Source organism: Gallus gallus, chromosome 2 (assembly GCF_016699485.2).
Source record: "Gallus gallus isolate bGalGal1 chromosome 2, bGalGal1.mat.broiler.GRCg7b, whole genome shotgun sequence".
In the NCBI taxonomy this organism is placed as follows: Eukaryota; Metazoa; Chordata; class Aves; order Galliformes; family Phasianidae; genus Gallus; species Gallus gallus.
The window spans coordinates 16,026,344-16,049,329 of record NC_052533.1 but is presented as its reverse complement, the minus strand read 5'-3'; the positions used below and the strand labels follow the sequence as shown (position 1 = coordinate 16,049,329).

Below are 22,986 nucleotides of genomic sequence, written 5' to 3'. Positions count from 1 at the left end.
CCGAGCAGCCTCCGCCACCTCACACTACACACCCTCCTGGATCCAGAAACAATTCCACGAGTTGATTGCTATTAGTAGTGCTGCCACTATTATGGCAAACAATTTAATTAATACTCCTAATATTGCTATTATTAATAATATTATTGCTAATATTAAGTGATTGTTAGGACATAAAACAATGTTGGTCAAAGCGTACTACGGATTCAAAGAGCAAATGCAACAACCGTTCCATTACTGTTCCATTAACATTTGTGGACATTAGGACAAGGGGGAACAGTCTTAAACTGAGACAGGGGAGGTTTAGGTTGGATATTAGGAAGTTTTTCACACAGAGGGTGGTGACGCACTGGAACAGGTTGCCCAAGGAGGTTGTGGATGCCCCATTGCTGGAGGCATTCAAGGCCAGGCTGGATGTGGCTCTGGGCAGCCTGGTCTGGTGGTTGGTGACCCTGCACATAGCAGGGGGTTGAAACTCGATGATCGCTGTGGTCCTTTTCAGCCCAGGCCATTCTATGATTTTATGATACAATATGATTCTACATCAATTATTAGCAGATATCCCAAGAAAGAACGAACTAATTTTACCTCTGAAAAATCATTCAGGTTAGCCTTCCGCACTGCTGATTCTGCCATCCAATTCCTAAGCACGTATCTAGGATTAACAGCTGAAACCAAAAGTAAATCACGTTAAATTCAGTTAGCCAAAATCAACAGAAGCAGATCACAATCACTGCAAATGTCATTGAAACCTTCAGGGAGATTTAATTTGCAGACCGAAAAAAAAAAAAAAACCCTGCATAAAAAGGAAAAAAGAATGAATGTATTTAGCTGAGCTTCTAAAATTAGTCTTTTAATTTGCTTAAGGAGTATTGCCAAAGTCGCATCACCCACATGTACAACAAAAAGTAGAACATCAGATTGATTCAAAGAGGATTCCCTGCTATAACCACCAGCAGGCTTCTCTAAAGTGTTTTGTTTGCCACAGCCTACATTCCTGCCACGCTGCTGGAAAGCAGATTTCGATGTTGTCACTACATTCCTGGAGATCATAAAAATTAATGTTAATATTCCTGCTCTCCTGCTGGCTGAACAGCTGCCTGCTGAAGGGAAGGAGCAAATGAATCTTTTATTTTGCTTTGCCGCTTTTGCTTTACCTGCTAACGCCATCTTAATCTCAACCCACGGCTTTTTGTCTCTCCATCACACCAAGAGGGGAATTGGGCAAGCAGCCCACTTGTTTATACTGCTTCCACTTGTTTATCCTTGTTGACTACCCAAATAATCAACGCCTTTGGGAAAAAGCGAGGCTTCGCTCCGCCAAAGGTTGTGTGGTCAGACAAGCACAGGACTTCATTCATGTTCCACAGCTCCCTGCAGACAGTCAGTGCCGAGCACAGCAAACAGACTGCTCTGTAATACACACAGCCTCTAAAGAATGCTCCATTTAACCAGCTAACAAGCTCGAATTTACTGAAGCTATGTAATCAGCAAAACAACATTTCTATGATTGTTTTATGTATCGCAATATAATTAAATTCCTTATGTTTGGAACTGAATGACAGCCATTTTAAGCTACCAGATTTGACACACAGCAGTGTGTGTCTTTACGTCATTTAAAAAAGTAAAGGACAGAAATCACTTTCTTCTGTAAGTACTGAACTCTGACCGCTCGTGGTCCTGCGAAAATAGAGGTGAAGCTCTTTCACAGGATAAGAACGCAGGCTGAAACGAGATGCACTGCAGCTCCAATGGCACTGGCACAAAGCCAGGCAAAAGGAACATTCCTCCATTACATAAGCTGCCCAAGTCACATAATGACATGCTGGTACTAGGCAGGGGATGTTCAGACTGAATATAAGGAAGAAGTTTTTTACAGTAAGGGTGATGGGGCACTGGCACAGGTTGTCCAGAGAGATGGTGGATGTCCCATCCCTGGAGACACTCAAGGTCAGGCTGGATGGGGCTCTGAGCAGCTGATCCAGTGTAGGTGTCCCTGTTTGTTGCAGGAGGGTTGGACCTGATGGCCTTTAAGGGTCCCTTCCAACTCAAACGATTCTATGGCTCTATGTCCAGCTCCTAACTTCCTTGAGAATTAAGACTGAAGACAGTCCATTCAGATACAGGAATTCTTCTTCACATCAGCGTTGTGCTATATGTTTTTACATAAACTAAAAGAAAATGAACAAATAGGACTGGTTGTTGGGAATCTCCATCACCCCCTATGTAGTTGTAACAACACCCTGCCCTAACCACTAAAAAAAACAATCTTTTTTCCCACTTGGTAAAATAATTTGCTGTGGCTGAGAATTTTATTTAACCCAGTAAATGGTTTTCAGTAGTTAAGTATGAGAACAATATAAAAAGAATATTAAGGGGGATAATTTAACATGACTCATACAAAAATGATAATCCACATTAAAGTCATGACTCATATCAGCAGGAGAGTATTTGTCCCAGAAATATACTCTTAAAAGTTGCCAATTGACAAGTTTCACAGTGGGGTTAAAAATATCTGTAACTAACACAAGAGACAAGATAAGAAAAGGACAAAGTATAAGAAAGTTTGTGCCCTTTTGAGTGTTTTATGATGTGGTCTACAATTTTTGTTTCCTCTTTTTTCCTTTTTAAGGTATTTCTTTCATAAGGAAATACAGTGACAGACTTCACTGGGACTTGGATTGTCAAAATTTCTTCATCAACTCCTGAAGGAATGGAGGTTATGCAATGCAAGACAAAGTGCTATGAAGAACTAAAAACCAAGTCAAGGGAGGAAAAAATAAATATCGTGATATGTGATCAACTTAAAGTACATTACCTTGAAGCATTTGAAGATATTCCTCTACACTTACTAATGATGAGGGAAAGGCAATGAATAACGAGCTGTTAATAGCAATATATTCAAGGGCAGCCAATACTTAGGACAGCAAAAAGAAATTTAGTGGGACTTACCAGCCCATATGAAAATCCAGAGAGAGGTGTGACAGTTTTGTCTTTAAGAGTAATTGTTGTGTAAAAACGCACAGTTGTATTGGGCTTACATGGCAAGGATTTCCTGGTGGGGTCACTGAAGCGTAAAGAACCTTCAGTCAGACTGTAACGCGTAGAAGCTAGCAGAAATGTTACAAAGTGCGTTGATCTTTGTTTAAAAAACACAATTTTGTAGAAAATAACGCAATGCTCTCAGACTCTGTTAGTAAACTCTGCTAGCTGTGCTGCAGGAACATGGCCAGTTACACAGAACACAGCTAACTCATCCACAAATCTTCAAAGATCAAATTCTGGTCTGCTACCAAAGCTGAGAGCAGCAAGGGCAAAACCTTTCCCCCTTCTTTGTCTGCCTCCTCTGTCCCATAACATCCTCTGAGGTGTGTGTGGAAAACACAATGTTGGTTTACAGAAGATCATTCCCAAACTGGGAGCTTTTCTGATTTGGAACAAAAACTCAGAATGTCAGTCTGTAAAAGTAGATTCACAAAAACACTGAAACATAACAAGCACAGAAAAAGTGTGTTTAGACAGCATTAAATTTTAGGTGAGGAAAGCTGGGAACTTCCAAACAGTAGCTGAGCCTCAGGGTCTCACAGCTGAAACTTCCCAACCACACCGGAACACAAATAATAAAACAAGCCCTTTTGGTAACTGTTCTTATATCAACTTTCTCAAAATGGATGTAAAATTCTAAGCATTCTTAAAAACAGATGAAACATTAGTTTGAAAATCTATCTTATTACTGAATCTCAGTACCATCTCCTGCCATCTTCCAGCTAAATCAATCTAAGCTTCTGAACAAATCAGCCAATCAATATCTAATGAAAGAGGAGAGCTATTCCTGCTAGAGATGTGAATAAAGCACCTGCAAAGCAGCATAACAATAAAGCTCATACTGCCTCTTGTGCACAATTTGGCAGATCCCCCATTTGCTTCACTCCCTTTTGTCCAGAGATTTTCAGTCGCTCATTGTCTGTGTTGGGCAAATTGCACAAGTTTTCCTCAGCTAATTGTAGACCAAAATAAAGTACAATTTCATAACCACTGTTTCTGCTGTGATAGACACCTGTGTATCTTTACCATTTGGGATTTAAAGTAACTTGGAGGGAGAAAATAGAATGTTTAATCTCTGAGAACCATACCTTCCTCTAATGACTAGATAGTACTTTCCCAATTAAATGAGGGTTGTTTTCCCCCTGCTTCACTAAATAAATAAATAAATAAAGTGGGTGCCTATCAAAAATATGATTTCTTTATAATATAAAAAAAATCAATATGGACATATTTGAACACCCATACAAATCCCAGCCCGTGGAGCCAGCACAGGACGGCTATAAAAACATTTCTTGATGCTATCAAAGGTTCTTTACCGGAGAAGAATAATGTTCTTCTGAGCAAAGCCTCACTTGAGACATCACAAAATACAGCAAGCATGTTCCTATGGGCCAATAATTCTCAAGTTCTCTAAAGGTATCAAAAGGAGGAAAAAAAAAAAAATGAAATCCACAAGCACCAAACCATGAAACCAGCAGGAGAGCCATCAACAAGCCTATGTAAGAAGTTGGTTGCCATCTTTTAAGTGTACTACTTTGAATTGTTTCACTTACTTGTCATTCTTTTTCTTCTCTTGATGTCTGAATCATCCCTGTTCCTAAATATAACAAAAAAAAGAAATTAAAAAACTACTTGTGAAAGGTCCTCACATTTTCCTTACTCATGTCACATTTCAGCCTTTCTTCTGTTGTTAACAGTCAGTAAGCAGTCAACTCCGTCAGCTGATTCACAGGAATTCAACAAACATTAACTTCTATATTCATTTTTCTTTCATGTCTCTCCTAGCCCCTTCTCAAGCCATCAGCTTCCAAGAATTCAGTTTCCACCTCTCCAGAATTTGGGCTCTGACTAAAACTTCCAATTGTCTGATATGTACATTTCACTGCTGTCAGCCACACATAGCGTATGTGACTGAGAAAAGTGCATGGATTTTTTACTGATTTAAGATAAAAGAATTGCTAGGAAGTTCTAACATGAATCTCCCTATCTACACAATAACAGTGGTGTCCAAGCAGCCTTTATATGCAGAGCCATCCAACTTCCATCCCTGTCCTCCTAAGGCAATACTAACACATTAGTAAAAAATGTACATATTGCCAGCAGTGAAACAGTACCCCTCTCTATGCATTTCCACAACCTGACTTTCTGATTCTTGGAATGAACATACAGGACTGATATTTTAACAAAACCCATTTACCAAAGAAATTTAATCATTTCCCAAAGGAGAACAAATACAGACTGCTCTTCCCTTATCATTTTTATGTACTTCTGTGTCCAACCAGAGTTACAACAGTAATTACTACAGAAGCTAGCACAATCTAGAACCACAGAGACAAAAAAAAACCCCAAGGCATTACAAATCATGTACAGCTACCCTGTCTCACTAAAGATCATATGAATCATTGCAGATTAAAGTTGCCGTCTTCTGACGAATGCACAGCTGGTGTTGCTTTTAAACTTGAAACTTCATCAGACTTACCCATCTAATCGTGAGAGGTACATAGCAACCCATTCAGAAAATAACCCGTGTTTCCCCAGATCCTGCAGAGCCCAGAACTCCTAAAGGGAAAGAAAACGTTAGTGACAGGTAAGCAGGATCTGACTCCTCTTAAGCAAAAACTGAAATGAATAATCAGAGTATATGAATATACGGGGAAACATACAGTGAACCTTCAACAAATTTTCCCCCCTAAACTCTACTTGTATCTTTTACTCTACTTAAATTACTCAGTTTTGACATCCATAGTAACCCATTTCCTTGAGAGCAAATTCTACTTAAATACCTTCAGCAATTGTCTCCTATTTTTCTTTAGCTTATCTTTTGACCCATTTTGTTTTTCAATACTTAAATATAGGTATTACTCTCCTCTGCTCTTTGCACATGGATCAGATATATTTGCAAAGAATAAGGAACAGATATTGACTTAAAAAAAAAAAAAAAGATAGAGAAAAAGACAGAGTGTGGGGAAAGAGGGCAACTTAAGGCTTCAGGCATAGAAGAAGATTATGAATGATAGGAGGGAATAAAGGCAAGGAGACAGAACTTGGAAAAGGTGAGCAGAGAAACCAGAGCTTGGGCTTCCCACCTCCAGGGCTGGACCACCACCATAAGCCGGGCTTCCCTGACTGAGAACAGCTGCTTCGTATTGCTCAGTTGAGAGAAAGCAGCCAAAGCATAAAGGCAAAAAATGAACATCAGAGAAAGAACAGATTAGAAAGTAACAGATAGAGATAAAAGGAAATAAGTAGCAGATATACATTTAAAAAAAAAAGAAAAAAAAGGGTGAAAGTGACATTGAAATTTAAAGCAAGAATGAAACAAAGGCTCAAATCACATCTGGGAGTAAAAAAAAATGTAATGAAAACCACATTTGAGTGTACAATGGAGTTAAAATTACATTAATTACAAGCTGAGGGTCAGGGAAGCGGCTAACAGGTGAGAACGGGATCCAAGCAGACAACATTCTCCATATTATATCAAGGTTTCGTCCAACCCGATTTACTCATCTGATATTGCATGTTCCTAAAATGTATCAATGAATACCTCAGGAATATGGAGCTCCTTTAATTGTTCTGCAGTAATTTCACTGAGCTGTCGAAATGTCATTGTGAAATCAGCCTTCGTATCTTCCATGAGCTTGTGAAACAGAAAGACTCGTATCAGTGCTTTTAAGAATGGAGTACATTAGTTCAGATGTCTGCCAACAAGATTAGCAAAACAAACCCACTTTTAGAAGAAAAGCAATCAAATAGTTATCATCCTCACTGTCTCCAAGGAGCCCCAGTTTTCTTTTGAACAATTCTGTAAAACTGAAAATAGCAGCACAGTAAGGAAGCTGTCACGTGGTAATCTGTAGGATTGGGACTGCAGGGTGTGAGCTCTGGAACCGCATACCGGACGTAATAGGTTTGGCCATACTCTTCCAAAATGTGGGAAGCTCTGCAAAGAAAAAAATGAATGTTAAATTCTCCGGAACTACAACACTGCTGTGGGCATAACCCTATTGTGAACTTAGAAATGGAAACTTCTGATATTTCACAAACATTGATATTCTGAATCAACTGAGATATGTGTTATGAAAAAGTCTGAGAGGAAACATCAAATACATCCGTAGCTGTTGCAAGGGAAAAACCCACAATCTGTCTTTCATTTTCATACTGAGTAGGAAGTCATGAGTTTAAACTGTAGACAAGAAGATTCACATCGGGAATCTTTACAAAAGAATGCTGAAATACTACCTCATTATTTCAGAAGGTTGAATGGTCTTCATATGTAAGCACCTTAAAAAACATGCTAGGAGAACTTATAACAGGAACCTACAGGCAAAGGTTCTACACTAGGGGAAGAAGGATAGGCCCCGCAACATCTAGGACAGGCTTCCAGCTAGATTTTGCTATTATTTGTGGTTAACGGAAAACTTTCCCCTTCCCTCCACCTTATGCCAGCCAATAGCTAGTTCAGGACCAGCTTCCACCTAGAAAAAAAATGATTTTCAAAGCTCATCTTTGGTGGAGACCACAGATGGTCCCACATCTCCTCAGTTCTTTTAACTGAGTTCTTTAAACACTTAAAAGAGCTTAGGTATTTCAATGATTACTTACAGCTGTTTTTGCCTGGGATCCAATAAAGGTTTCAGAGCTTGTAACAGCTTGTTCAGATTAAACAGCCCAACATTGGCCTGGTTTCCTATCTTATACCTCCCTTCATCATCAGACGTGTTTGGAACAAAATCTGTTTCAAACAAAACATTACTCTTCCACAACAGAGTAATTAAAACAAACAATCAATGTTAAAATATTGATGTGCATTCGTTATTGTATTTAGGCAGCAAATTAATAAAAGCGCTGAAGATATGGAAATATTTAAACTCAGATCAAAGGATGCTTATTTACAGTGGATTACCTCAAGATCTAATATTTGCAAGCCTAAGAAATACATCTCTCACAGATTAATTTCCATACATCATAGGTGGTGTTTTCCAACTTGAAAATACAAAGTAAATTCAGATGCTCTTCAAAAAATTAAACACTAAAAACGTTTTATTCAGTGTTTTTACTACATATAGTGCTACTACTAAGTACAAAAACTACAAAAACAACTGCACAAATAGATTTAGGATTTACAATTAAAAAAATAACATATATAAGCATGCGTTTAAAAAAACAGACCACCTGAATGATACTTGAGTTGCACAGGCAAGTGTTATGTATTCGTTCCTGAAAAATTACATTGAATGTGTTGAAGTATGGAAATCCTTATCTGAGAGATAAATATGTGCTACGTAAGTGACAGGGTAGCCAGACGTAAGCTGCATGCACATCTACAGCACTGGTCTGAAAACATGCAGTAATGAACCACTTGCCCAGACAAGAAAGAGACAAGTGATCAATATACACAGCTTTGATCCTCAAAGGACATCAAGGAGACCTGTGACACATCTGTCAGTGTAGGGATCAGATCAAATCTGAATTGTTAGCTCTAACGCATTTCATCTGGTTCTAGAATGCACTGGGTCTGGCTGGGATACAGATAATGCTCTTCACAACAGCCTGCATGTTACAGTGTTTTAGGCTTGTGACTAAAACAGTGTTGATAATGAATTAAGGTTTATCTACTACTCAACAGTGCTTGCACAGCATCAAGACTTTCTCACCTCTCACTCTGATACAGGTAAGCAAGAGGCTGGAAAGGTGACACCAACTGAATAAGGGAATAAAATGTCACACTCAGCAACAAAAACAGGGGAGTAGACTTTCCAAGGTAGCTGTGGCTTGAAGACTGGCTGGGCATCAGCCTGCTGGTGGGAGTGACCACCTTGCATCACATTTTGAGTCCTCCTCTCCACTCTTTTCCCCATTTGCTTACAAAACTGTCTTTAAGTTGACCCAGAAGCTTTTTCAAGCCTTTGTTCTTCCAGTTCTCAATCTAATCCTTCAGTAGTGGGGAGTGAACGAGTATCCGGTGGGTACTTACTTATTGGCTGGAGGTCAACTTGCCCTAAAGGAAAAGAGCTAAAGCCAGAAAAGCCCTGGGTTTTTTTGGTTTTGGTTTTTATTTCAATACAACAGGGGTCAAATAATACCTACGCTCAAGAGATTTCATTAATTTGAGGCTGCAATCTCCTGAAAACAGATTGCAGGACAACTAGCCACTACTGGTTCTGAAAACTACTCAGACGAAATCTCCAAGCAATAATCAAATGTAATGCATTTATGCATATGCTGCATCTACATTAATCAATCCCAGATTGACTGAGTTTATATATTCAGTTTCATATGCGTATACCATGACCAGATAGGTTTGATTTCTTTTCCTTCCTTAGAGCTGCTGTGACTACAAAGCCAGAGCATAATGCATGTAGAGTTGCATACAACTTTTGCCATAGGTTGCTTACAGCAATATGCAATTTCTAGTTTTATAGGCTTCTGTTACATCATCTATTCAATCAGTGAAATGCAATAGGAAGCATTCTTCATGAAAACAGGCTTAATAGTGATATTTTATCTTCAGACTTTTAGCAATCAAAACATAATCTGTATAGCATATTATAAAACTGGTCTTTAACATATTTTTCTCCCTAAAACTGTTCAAACAATATACATACTTGGGATTTTTTGCTAAAAACCTTAGAAGAAATTACATAAGTTAATAAAAGTAATTTATTTTTAGTCAAAAGTTGTATTTAAGAACGGGTGCTACACTCACTTGGGTCATAGGAGTCCATAAATCCAAACGGACCGTAATCTATTGTTATGGATAGCAAACTGAAGTTATCTGTATTGCACACACCTACAATTAAAAAACAAGGAGAAACAAAAGGCAACGTTCCACCCAAACTCTGTAGCCTCTAGATTTGCTGCAAAATCAATCCACTGAATCTAGACACCTAGAGTAGCTCCCTTGCAGAAATCAGATCCTGGAAAACAAACTCGTCTCTTTTATTCTTGACCTGGCAGGTGTATGAAGTATGAAAATTAGGAACTGTTTGTTATATTATCTTGCACCTGGTGCCTATACCTAGGTGGCACTGTTTCCTTTTCCACTCAGTGTGACATGGTATTGGAACAGCATCTTGCACAAGTCCTCAGTTAAGTTTCTTTGCATGTGGACTGTGTGCTGTAATAGCGACACAGTGCTACCTTATTTTTCATAACACAAACCTGAAACCAGGGTGGACAGCACTCTATCCTACACAGTATCTACACTATAAAAGGACAGGTACTTATATAGATGCATCAAATCCTGAGCAATTAAACTTGTACATCTTTGCACATCAGATAATCACAACAATACTGAGAAGCCCGTGCTCTTGCTGTGTTCTTTGTTTCTGCCAGTTCAAGTCAGACTTTGAAAAATCAGGAAGTTTTCTCAACTCTGTTATGAAAAGAATTGCATAGCATTAATGCATAACAGATACTGCTGCAGGCAAGGACATCAGAAGGACTGCAGAACAAAGGAACAAATAAAAGCCATCTTTAAGTAAGTAATTATGGAGTCACTCCACTAAAGCCAGCACCGTGACGATATCTACTGCCGCTTACCATGTGCAAAACCCACAGACATCCACAATGCAATCAAATTTGCTGTCTCTGATACGACTGTAGAGAAAAATTCCTAAAATCAAATACACGTTTTACTTCACATAAAACTACAGAATACAGTATATAATATAAACATTTGACTTACTTTAGCAATACTTTGTACATTCCATTTTTAAATGTGCATCTTTGATCTCTGCCAACTGGGACCGTTTGTTCACATCCTAAATGATGTGACTGCAAAATGGCTTTATTCAGCAGAGACTATAGTTAAATAAGTACATACAGATGCAATAAGAGTACACAGTTACGTACATACGGATATACTAAAAGAAGTGTAAAGTCTTAAAAAGAAACAAAGACATGATATATCCCATTCCTACATTAGGAAAAACCTAATTCATCACATTGTAACCATTGCTCACTTAAAAGTCTGAGCAGTAAGAGAACAGAAAGTAATGGAAAACGGAAGCTTCCCAATAAGCACATCCATAATCAGAAGTGGTGAAAAAGGAACGCACAGAGTGGATTTTGAAAAGAAAGCAGCAACCAAGGAGTAAATGAGCCTCTTACTAAAAAAACCTGAAAGATTACTTCAGATGTTGAAACCTTATAAAGCTGCAAACTTTGCAAAGCTTTGTACAATGCTTTGTTCACAAGCTTGTGGAAAACAAAAATAACTCCCAGAAAGACTTACCAGATACCTATCTGAACTGTTGGGGACTATTGATGGAAAATGTTCGTGGATGATAAAGTCCAGCAATCTCCTGTAATATAAGATGCAGGACTCATTAAAGAAAAATTGGTACTTTTAGAATTGAGCATTCAGAACTCTTATTTTTTAAACAGTTAAATGCTGACCTACGGCCTGCTGCAAACAGGCATTAGAAAACTGCATCTATTTTCTTCAATGAGTTTTGGATTAAGCCCTTCCAAATGCTTAGAGATACAACCTAATGTTCTAGCTATAAATATAACTGGAGACTGCCATTGAGTTAAAACTATTTCCATGTGTTGCATTTCCAGAGCACAATGGGATCTGGTTTAACATACTATCATATCAGACATTCAGGAAAGAAGTAATTCGTGGATCCAAAAAAAGCTGCACCATTACAAGTAATAACTCTAGACCAGAATTCTCCACACAGAAAATTTTATGACTGAAATCTTACTAAGTAGGGTTGCTTGCCATAATAGCTGGCCATTCCCCTACGTGCACAGCATTCCTACATGGCAGGCTAAGGAAACTGGGATACATACATTAAGAACTGTGATGCCTATCAGATGCTCCCATTGGCAGATTTAAAGCAGAGCAGCAAGCACTCAGTACAATTACGAGCTCTGTGTAGGGCTGTTGTTGCTAGAGCTAGTCAGGGCCACAGGCAAAAGCTAAGATGGTAAGGTGGTAAGAACCACCTACACTGGGTAGGTGACCCAGACAAGGGATGGACCTGGGCAAGGGTTGTGAGGCTGCGCACACGAATATTTTACCTTCTAATCAGGCTGTTGAAGCAAATCACTGAGCTCTCCTCAAGCTGTGACCCCTTTGCGGGGTACTTAGCTACCCAGCTGTTAGAGGGGCGACCCACGTACTGCCTCACAGATCAGGCTGCCATGGGCCCCTGTTCTATATGAGCACAAGAGTACGGATGTGCGTGCTCATTAAAACCAATTGCTCGCACCTACTTTAACAATAAAAAAAAGTGCTGTGTCATTTTAAATTCAGTTCCTTAATTCAATCTTCTAGTTTACAACAAAACACTCCTGTGCAATTTCAAAGAAGAAAAAAAAAGGGGGGAGGTGGAGGGGAAGGACAGCATAGAGTCACAGGGGAAGTAACCTTGAATTACCAATTAATACAACATGCAACAGCTGCTACTTCTCTCTTGTTGTTTTTAAGCACCCCATACCAATTGCTATTGCAAGTTATTATCAATCAGTACATTGCTTCCACAGAGGAATGATCAACATTAAAACAAAACAAAACATCTGCCGTGCTAATTGCCTGAGATGAAGTAACATACAGAAATTAATATTGCTAAGAGGTTTAAACTTGTGCAATAAATTTTTACCTAGTATGTGTTCCTGGAGGGCATAGCTTAGACAACAAACTCAGGCTAGGGATTTCTGCTGCTTTAGCCTCCCAGACAACTATGAGAAATTAACACCTTATTCTCTAAATTTATAAACCTTATTAAAACATACAGCTTCCCTTGTCCTCAATGTTTAGTTACCAGAACTACTTGAGCTATAACAGCTTTTTGATTTTATAAGATCCAGGCCCTGAAAAACAGCTGGGGGATTTTATCTCTGTGCGTTCAGAACCTTTGTATGTTTGTAAAAATACAGCAGGTTATCTTCCTAAATGATGCAATCTTCCTCTCTTTATAATTTATGCCTGACTTTCGACTGTATATATGCATTCCAATACATGTTTGATTGTTAGGAAAACCAACGTAGTCACTACAAAGACTAAATCCAAACCTTAGTAAGTCCAGTTCCCCAGAATGAGCCAAGATTTCTAAGGATCCAATACGAAACCACGATTTGGCAAGACGGAGTACTATTGCACCTTAAACACAGATACACGTTTAAATGCAAATGGGACATCAGCAACGTAAAATAATCCCATAGTAGATCTACCACATGCTGGTTTTTTTCTATAGACAAATAATTTACATATGCATAGTTAACAAGTATTCTAGAAGCACACTACACATAACAGGTGAATACATGTAACACTACACTACACGTGCATTTTAATGATAAAGGTTAATTTGCTGGAAAGCAATTGGTACTTTCTACTCCTCCACATCTTCATCTGTTTAGCAGTATGCACTATACCAGCAAACACAAGCAAAATTCCAGTACTGCATTAACATTACAGCTCCCCACAGAAGGTAGCAACAAAGAACGAACCAGCATAAAACACTTCTGATTTTAATCCATGCTGTGCCATCCCACTCCTTTTCAGAGCAGGCATACAGGATGGAGGAATAGTGCAGCCACAGCAGTGCCCCACCATTATGGTATTGCCTGCAGAACAATGGAAATCTTCCCTAGATCCCAATCATTTTTGTAATGGCATGTGAAAAAATGTACAACAATACATGCCACAGTCATAGCAGGTCTGCTCATAGGGCTTCACTTCTTTACCTAAGACGGAATGGAGACTGATTTTCTCAGGAAGGTTTCCTATCTCAATAAATGAAATGAAGCCTATTGCACAGTTTTTGTTACACATAAAGGACAAAGTTGATTTTTGCAATGGGGAATTAAGTTGCAGTGGTAAATCATGTTACTCTGAAATGTGTTCATTACCTCTCTCTTTCTTAATATTTCCATTGTAAAACTGGTCTCTCCACACAGCATCGTCACTTACAACTAAGCTGTAAGACAGAAGAAATGAAAATTAAGAAGTTCTTATAGGAAAATTAATTTACACTGGAGATCAAACTATATTTTATATAACTATTTATTTCAGAAAATCCTTTTGCTGGGATAGTTTGTTTTTACAAACGGCACAGGCAAACAGTTCAGCTGCAGCTCACCAAGCTTCATTAGCTCCATGCTTTCCCTTTCTACTTACACAGTGCTGCCCATCTTCCATTACCTACGTTGTTCTTGGGGAGGGGATAGCATTCAGCAAAAGCACTGCATTAATTTGGAACCCCAGTGACTAATGAGAGTGACGATAACATAAATAAGCCACAAGTCCCTTGAGGACAACAGCAAAATTGGAAAGACAGAGAAATTAGAAGCCAAATTGTTGCATCAGATTGCCTTTTATATGAGCCAAAACTGCTGTCTCAGCTGTCTCAGGGACAGATCTGGGATCCTCAGCATTCGCGAACTCTGCAAATAGCATCAACACACAAAAAAGGCATAATTTTGATGATGCATTATAGTTATTTTTTTCTTCTTCACTGCTCCTTGTACTTGAATTTATAAAAACAATATCTTCCTTTCAATTGCCTTACAATTGTGCACACCCTAGACATTTTCCCATTTATCCAAATACTGAGATTTGTGAGTGCTTGGAAAATAACCAATTGTGCTTGCTTTAAAATATGTCAAAATTCACACTCATCTTACAAAATAAAATACATAATTTCACTCTATTTTCTGTTATTATCCAAAGAAGAAAATTGCATCAATCATCGCAAGCCATGCAAGGGCATCATTTTCCCCTAAGGTTAATGTGTAGAAAGTTTTCTCTCCAAAGCAACTGAGGTTACACACTAACCACACTGCAGAAGGAATGCCTGGTGTTGTCTTTTGAAGGAAACATTCTTCCTTCAATAGGCACAGAAGACTTCTGGTTTGAGAGCCTAAGAGCAGGAAAAAATTACCTCAATTCATATAACTCTTTGCTTTTTGCTTAGCGTTTTGCTAATTGAGAAAGGTTTTTCAATTCAAAATAGCTGGATGGCACAATACTGGAAATTCAATGCAGGTAATTAAGGTATCTTTTAGGTAGTTGAAGGCTGAACGGAAGACAAAACCAAACTTTCCTTGGAGGAACACAAAAAAGGACAACAGACAAACCTAAGGCTTTTGACACTACTTCAAGGCTTATGACACTTACTCCCACAAGATCTCTGTAACAAAGCTTAGAAAGTGCAGGGCAGATAAGTGGACAGTGAGGTGGGTAGAGAAGTAGCTGACTGGCAGAGCTCAGAGGGTTCTGATCAGTGGCACAGACTCTAGTTGGAGGTCTGTAACTAGTGATTTTCCTCAGACATCAGTGCTATGAGGCCACGTCTGGAATACTGTGTTGAGTTATGGGCTCCTCAGTTCAAAAAAGTCAGGGATCTCCTAGTAAGAGTCTAGTAGAGGACCACAAAGATGATGAGGGGCCTGGAGCATCTCCCGTATGAGGAAAGGATGAGACCTGGAACTCTTCAATCTGGAGAAGACTGAGAGGGGATCTCATAACTGTTTATCTAAAGTGCAGGAGTCAAGTCAATGCGGGTGAGCAACAGCAGAAGGGACAATGGGCAGAAACTGGAAGACAGGAAGTTCCATACTAACACAAGGATGAATTTCTTCACTGCCAGAGTGACAGAGCACTGGAACAGGCTGTCCACAGAGGGGCAATTAGAAGGAATTCTTACAACAGTAATAATTGATGGTAATCGTGGCTATGAAAATAAATAAGTATTTTTTTCTGCCTTTCTGAAGGCATTATCAGCTACCCAATCGGAATGTTCTCTATTAACTGCAAAGAAAAGGCTGTGAGTTGTTCCAGGTGAAGGGAGGAAAAAAATACACAGAAATCAAAATATTAAAAGAAGGCTTTGCAAACAATTAGAAATGCCTCACATGAGGTACCAGAGGCTGCAGGGTACTCTGCCTACAGTTCCACTCTCAGTGCTATTGCTTTACTGGAGCAATGTTAGGACATTTTTTCCAGAAAAAGTTGTTTTTGAAGCAGTCATATAATGATTGTTATGTCTCTGTGAGTAAGGATAAAAAGTGCTGATGTGAATGAGTTGGAAGAAGGAAACCTTAATGATTCAAGAAGAACAAACAAATTCAGAAAGACCCCAGACACCAATACAACACAGTATGCATCAGAGCACGAAAGGAAAGCAGTCAGGATAATAATAGTACTCAGTTCTGCTGTTTCAGATCTCTGCTCAAAGGGGTGTTTTTTATTTGTGTAACCCTTAGCACACTCTCTGCAAAATTCCTACAGAATACCAGCACTTTTCTTACAGAAAATCCAAGGAGGCAGCAAGACTTTCGTAGTTACTAATACAACTTAATGAACAAATAGTTCTTAAAAGCTTGCCAGATAACTGAGCAGCTCTGTCAAGATACCACACTAGTACTATAAAAATAGATTTCAAATGGCCCCTCCAGTTTATAAGTACCATTACCTGTACAGCAGCAGATCAGAGGTACACTTGGCAACAGGAGACAGGGTGCTGAAATCACTCTTACATTAGCAGCTGGCACAATATATTGTTGCACCCACTGAGGAAGGGAGGGACTACATCCCAAACTAACCCTAGCTCGAGCTTAAGGGCTAGACTTCGTGCTCTCAAGTGCCCTACATGTTCTTCTGCATGACCACCAAGTGTTGAGCACAGAAGGGCCATCTCACTCTGAAGACTGCATACTGGTTTACCTCTTTGACCCAATCTCTGACGCTGCTAACTGGTAGTCCCAGTATGTGACTAAAATGGTACCATGCGAGGAAGCATTCCTTAGCAAGCAGTATAGTCATAAACCGTAGCACCCCATTGGGAAGACAGTACTTGAAATTAATAGAGCAAACCAACCCGCTGGGTGTTCTGGGTTAAGCTGTAAGGCTTTTCCCTACAATTCTGCCAAAAACTCTTTTTACAAGAACTCTAAGTGAATCTCACCAACCTCGGTACTACAGCTCCCCATGGGGAAGAACACAGATATCAGCTGGGGTTTTTCCAAATGAAGTCTCACAAACAGTTGGGAGAGCTTGTACAGCAGTTAAGAGAGCCACGCATTTTACCAATTTGCCAGCAGAGAACTGAAGCACACTGTGTACTCAACAGAATTTGTACACAGTTAAGTGGTAATTTCACATTGGTTTTGCACTGAACAATTTGTTGAAATGACAGCAAAGAAAGGACATAACCTTGCTGGATACTTTCCTGCTGATACTCTGGCAGACTTAACATTTTGCATCAATAGCTAACAGCAAAGGTTCTCAAGGTGAAGTCAGTGAATAAACCATCAAAATGTCATTTACAAACACCACACTTCAACAGAAAAAATGTGTTAGAATTAATGCTACAGAGATTTGCAGACACCTTGCAAATACAGAAACCCTGACATGCGACAGCTGGGTATTGGCCTTTTCTAGAGTACACTTACTCCTTTAAAGCCTGAAATTCTAAAGTACAGATACATGACCCCCTTGGAACACAAAATAAACTTGGCATTTTAAACACAATCATCTGAAAAATTCAGTTTAGTTCATTCTGAGAAGGTCATCTACATGAGTGAATTTTAGTCCTCTGTGGTTCAAATAGAAATGGTTTTAAATGAGTTTTTAATACAATTCCCTCTCTGCTCAAGGTGTGTTTATATAAACAAGGAGTTGGAAGTAATTATCTACATTCAAGACTATCTCCAATATTACTACCCATTTATCTAACCATTTTTCCTACCAGTCTTAAGAATTGCAAGTAGCTGACTATGACAACACAGAAAGAGTTACTTTCAACATTTTCCTGCTTGGCCTGAGTCTGGAAAAATTCATCAAAATGCATAACTTTAGTGTAATATCAGACTGTAACAAGTACTAACAGCCTCACTGATTATCCACACACATGAAAGGTACTACAGAGCAGGAATCTAGTCTTGCTGTTTTTGCAAGCTTTGCTGGTGAATAAGAAGTGAAAGAACAGCTATATATATGTATTTAATAGAAGAAATTTGGATTGCAGTACCATACAAATGAGAAAGGGGAGTTGTGTCAGATACGATTACTCTAATTTCTACTTTTTACTTTCTTCACAAATGAACCAGATTTCAAATTAAATTAAGGTAATTGAGTTAAGACAATCTTACAAGAGCACAACAGCTGCTCAGCACAATACAAGGACAGTACACTATACAGTGTTTAAACACAATAATATTTTAAAGCATACCAAATGTAAAAGTGAATGGGTAAACAGCTGGAGTTCATAATTACCAGAAAGTTATATCTTAAAAATATCTAAGAAAGGGTTCCAATTGCATACATGTGAACAGAAAGATCTGTCCTTGTTCTGCTCTATTGGTGCTCAGTGGAAGTCGGGTACAAAATTACCTTTAATTAAGGATGCTAAGAAAGAAAAAGAGTAATACCTAGCAGCTCTGCTTGTTGGAATTCCAAGATAATGCATAGCCTCACTACACAGAAATTCCCGCACAGAAGAGCGAAGCACAGCTCTTCCATCACCATTCCTACAGAGAACAAAGGAATAAAAAAATCAGTCATAAAATCCAGGCAACTCTGAAACAGAAAACATCCAGTTTTGTTATGTATGAATTAACTGCAACTCACCGGGAGTATGGGGTCTTTCCTGAGCCCTTCAACTGGAGTTCCCATCTCTCACCACACCTGCAAAAACACCATTAGGGTTTGTAACAACACACCCTGGGGTTTGTGTGAAACAGCTGTATAGAACACAGAAGTAGTGCAGTCATTTCAGAAAACACCGCACCTGTTTGTGTACACTCCGACCAAGTGGGCTCTTCCATCGCCCAGCTGACCTGCCCAGCTGCCAAACTAGCAGAAAGGAAAGTCGAGTCATTTCTTCTATTAGTAACAGCAGTTAAACTTAAGTAGTACAAATTGCATGCAGGTTCGCTGTGATCTACGCAATACAGTGACACATTTGCAAAGGGAGCAATTAAGATATTGATCCTTAAAGCGGTACTTTCACACTCACATCAACAATGAATCAGAAACCACAGACTGACACAGTAATCCCCATACTTTCCCCTCTACCCTCCAGCTACAAAGCCAGCTACTGACCTGTCTCTTCTGCATAATGAGCCTTTCAACCAGCATGGCTTTTAATATATACACGGTTTTAAACTGGAAATTTGCACCAAATTCTACCACTCTTTTCCGTGAATAATTTCATCTATTTTAATGAAACTTAACTCATATTAAATCATGCTATTGCTGAATTCAGAGAGGCTCTGTCCTTCTTCGGCCCCCTGAGCCGGTAGTACCTATCACCAACCAGAGCTTGTCAGGCTGTGGGCTACAAAGCAGACTGTGCAGCTAACAGAAACTAAAAGAATTATTTGCTTCTGGGAAAACAGAGGCAGAGAAAGCAGACACGGTACCATGAAAGGGTATTGTACTTCTCTTCTATCCGCAGCCCTCACAAAGAGCAAACCTGCCATCCAAACGTCCACATGCATTCATGTACTTACGGGTATATGTGCATACATTTACAAGTACATACAAATATGAAATTTGAGTAAATAACATAATTTAAGGTAGAATCCACATTTTAAGAACTACATAATTCCCCCTGGAAGAACAAGGGTTAGTTACCTGATGACCTCCGTACCTATGGGCCAATGGAACAGACCCATGTAACACTTTCTCACCACTGACAAACTGAAGAAAATCAGATGTTTCTTTGACAGATATATGAAGATCCAAAATATCTTCAATAACTTCCTGGAGAAAAACATAATACATATGGTACCTGAATATGATCAAAATTCCAGTGATAAAAAATGTGTTGTCTGATAACTCTGTTATCAGAAGACATCTCACAACATGTTTTAAATGTTCTATTTGTTTGAAGTATTTACTGACACCTTGACGATAAACAGCTTATGAATATTAAAATACACTTTAATATGTATTTTAACAATTGCTGTAAACTGGAGAGGAACCAAAATAATACCAACCTCTGAAACAGCCACAAGAAGAACTCTGGATTTAAAAGGTGTGGGATACACAATGGAAAAAATGCAGTTTCTTACATTACGGACATAATTTTCTTGGATTGGATCAATTGGAAAAGGATCTGTAAGCAACACACGAGGAATGGTCAAAAACAAAAACAAGAAACAAAATAACAAAAAAAAAAACCCAACCCTAACCATATTATTCTTGATACCTTTCCTCTCCAATCTGATCAAAATACTTCAGAATCAATTAAAAAAAAACAACAAACAACCAGCCACACAAAGGGAACAAAGAATCAAAATTCACCCGAACGTGTATTCATAGTCATTGAATCCTTAGAGTTGGAAGGGACGTTTAAAGGTCACCTAGTGCAGCTCCCCTGCAATGTACAGGGTAAATCAGGCTGCCCAGAGCCTGAGCCAACCTCACCTTGAAAGTCTCCAAGGACGGGGCATCAATCACATCCCTGGGCAACCTGTTCCAGAGCCCCACCACCCTCATTACAAAAGACTTTTTCCTTATATCCAAAATTAAACCTGCACGAAAAGTAAGCCCAGATAAACTTAGGGTCTTACTCTATTTAAGATTTTTCAAAGGAAGGATTGAATCCTGAAGTTAAAGGAACAAAAAGACCGTGCCAGTTTTAAGCTCTAAAACATATTTTTAATCAAGTGTGATCAGAAGAGATCCAGAGTACTGGTGGGTGGGAAGCTGGACATGAGCCAGCAGTGTGCCCTTACAGCCCAGAAAGCCAACTGTATCCTGGGCTGCATCAAAAGAAGTGTGGACAGGGAGGCGATCCTGTCCCTCTGCTCTGTGCTGGTGGGACCTCACCTGGAGTAATGTGTCCAGATGTGGAGCCTTCAGTACCAGAGAGATGTGGACCTGTTGGAGTGCATCCAGAGGAGAGCTACAAAAATGATCCCAGGGATGGAACACCTCTCCTACAAGGACAGGCCAGGAAAGCTGGGGCTGTGCAGCCTGGAGAATAGAAGGCTGAAGAGTGATCTGACAGCGACCTGTCAGTATCTGAAGAGGAGCTACAGAAAAGAAGGGGATGGACTATTTATCAGGGTCTGTACAAGGGGAAGTGGCTTCAAGCTGAAAGAGGGCAGCTTTAGCTTGGATGTAAGGAAAAAATCTTTTACAGTGAGGGTGGTGAGGTACTGGCATAGGTTGCCCAGAGATGTGGTAGATGCCCTGTCCCTGGAGACTTTCAAGGCCAGGCTGGATCAGGCCCTGGGCAACCTGATTTACCCGTGTACGTCCCTGTTCGTTGCAGGGGAGTTGGATTAAGTGGTCTTTAAAGGTCCCTTCCAAGTCTAAAGATCCTACGATTCTAAGGCAGTTTTACATCATACTCAGCTATATGCAAACTCCACAAGGTATTTGCAGCAGCCAGAAGAGCTACACCCTCAGCTGAACAAGGCAGCAAACAGTTGAAGTTGCTGCACGCTGGTTAACTGTGCATGGTCCACATGCAGCAGTGATCTCCAGGTAACACTCCTAAGTCTTCTCTGAGCAATATAGCAGCAAATGAATGGGTCAGAGGATGCACTGCTAGCTGCAGCACACATATGCAAAGATGTACTTCATTCTTCACCCAGAGGTACTCTGACCCATCTAACAGCACAGATGCTGTTTTATAACACTGGAGTAACACTGTGCATTTTAACACCTTTCTGTATTTCTCCTTGCAATACTTTTACAGTTTTGTGTTAAATTCCTCGCGGTCACCAATTTGTAAAATCACAGAATGGTTTGAGTTGGAAAGGACCTTTAACTCCCCTTCAATGAACAGGGACACCTGCACTAGATCAGGTGCTCAGAGCCCCAGCCAGCCTAACTTCAAGCGTCTGCAAGGATGGGGCATCCAACACCACTCTGTACACCCTGTTCCAGTGCCTCATCACCCTTAAAAAATTAAAATATCAAGTTATTATCTCAGGAGACTTGCTGTTATCCATGTTACTCAATGCCTTTTAACAGCAAATTCTGCTTCAGACATCCGCCACACAGTGCGTCACTGGTTGTTGCCTTTATGCCTACACACAAATCCACCACCTGAAGTAAACCACATCCTAACAGAACACGTTGGAAGGGACCCCCAAGGTTCGCTGTGTCCAACCACCGGCTCCACACAGGGACCACCCAAAATCCAAACCCTCTGAGGGCGGTCCAAACATTTCTTAACTCCAGCATTTGGGGCCGTGCCCGCTGTCCTGGGCAGGCTGTTCCAGGGCCTGAACACCCTCTGGTGCAGAACCACTCCCTGACCCCCAGCTGCCCCTCCCCTGACACAGCTCCATGCCGTTCCCTCGGGCCCTGTCGCTGTCACACAGAGCAGAGCTCAGCGCTGCCCCTCGGCTCCCTGTGAGGAGCTGCAGCCGCCGTGAGGCCTCCCCTCAGCTCCTCTGCTCTGGGCTGAGCACACCCAGGGCCCTCACCCACCCATATCATCACCTCAAATAATTTACACGGGCGCAATATGGAAATAACCTCTGCTATTACAGCAATTCTGTAGGCTACATAGCCTCGGGTACTGGAAATCGCTGCCAGCTTATTGCACTAACGCTGAACTGGGACTTCTGCGCCTCTGCATTACGACAGCTCCCTACGAGCAGCGGCAGCCGCCCCTCTCCCCGCCACCCCGAGCCATGCGCGCACCCAGCAGGCTCCCCAAGCTGAGGCTCCACGCGCCGATGCCGGCAGCCGCCCGCTCCCTATCGCAGCTCTGCTCCAGGCGCGACGCGTTCGGGCCCGGCACAGCGGGACAGAACGCCTCCGGCGGGTTCCGGGCCCCGCAGACCCACACGAGGCAGGCGAGCGCCCCGGGGACGAGCAGCCGCGGCAAACCGCCGCCCTCCCCACGGGCGGGGCTCAGCGCGGCTGCGACGCGGCGGGACGGCCGCATGGCTCTCCCCGCCGGTAGGGAGACGAGGCGGCGTGGGGGAACGTAACCGCTCCTCCTCCTCCTCCCGCAGCGGGTC

At 40.5% G+C, this 22,986-nt stretch overlaps 1 protein-coding gene across 2 annotated transcripts in view; it reads right to left on the bottom strand.

Annotated features, from left to right (window-relative positions):
• SELENOOL (selenoprotein O like) overlaps positions 1-22,986 on the bottom strand; it is a 26,461-nt gene extending 3,475 nt beyond the window's left edge. The window contains exons 1-18 of one of the 2 annotated variants that reach the window (XM_418593.8): positions 22,664-22,986; positions 19,996-20,114; positions 19,631-19,759; positions 18,783-18,847; positions 18,623-18,679; positions 18,424-18,522; positions 13,903-13,970; positions 13,066-13,153; positions 11,279-11,348; positions 10,585-10,657; positions 9,749-9,832; positions 7,645-7,774; positions 6,938-6,982; positions 6,771-6,852; positions 6,587-6,679; positions 5,522-5,601; positions 4,596-4,639; positions 586-665 (exon numbers count right to left, since the gene is read on the bottom strand). In XM_418593.8, coding sequence (XP_418593.5) covers positions 586-665; positions 4,596-4,639; positions 5,522-5,601; positions 6,587-6,679; positions 6,771-6,852; positions 6,938-6,982; positions 7,645-7,774; positions 9,749-9,832; positions 10,585-10,657; positions 11,279-11,348; positions 13,066-13,153; positions 13,903-13,970; positions 18,424-18,522; positions 18,623-18,679; positions 18,783-18,847; positions 19,631-19,759; positions 19,996-20,114; positions 22,664-22,910 — 1,653 coding nt within the window. In that variant the 5' untranslated portion in view covers positions 22,911-22,986. The remainder of the gene's footprint in view (positions 1-585; positions 666-4,595; positions 4,640-5,521; positions 5,602-6,586; positions 6,680-6,770; positions 6,853-6,937; positions 6,983-7,644; positions 7,775-9,748; positions 9,833-10,584; positions 10,658-11,278; positions 11,349-13,065; positions 13,154-13,902; positions 13,971-18,423; positions 18,523-18,622; positions 18,680-18,782; positions 18,848-19,630; positions 19,760-19,995; positions 20,115-22,663) is intronic. The other variant, XM_046938295.1, reaches the window with a different exon arrangement.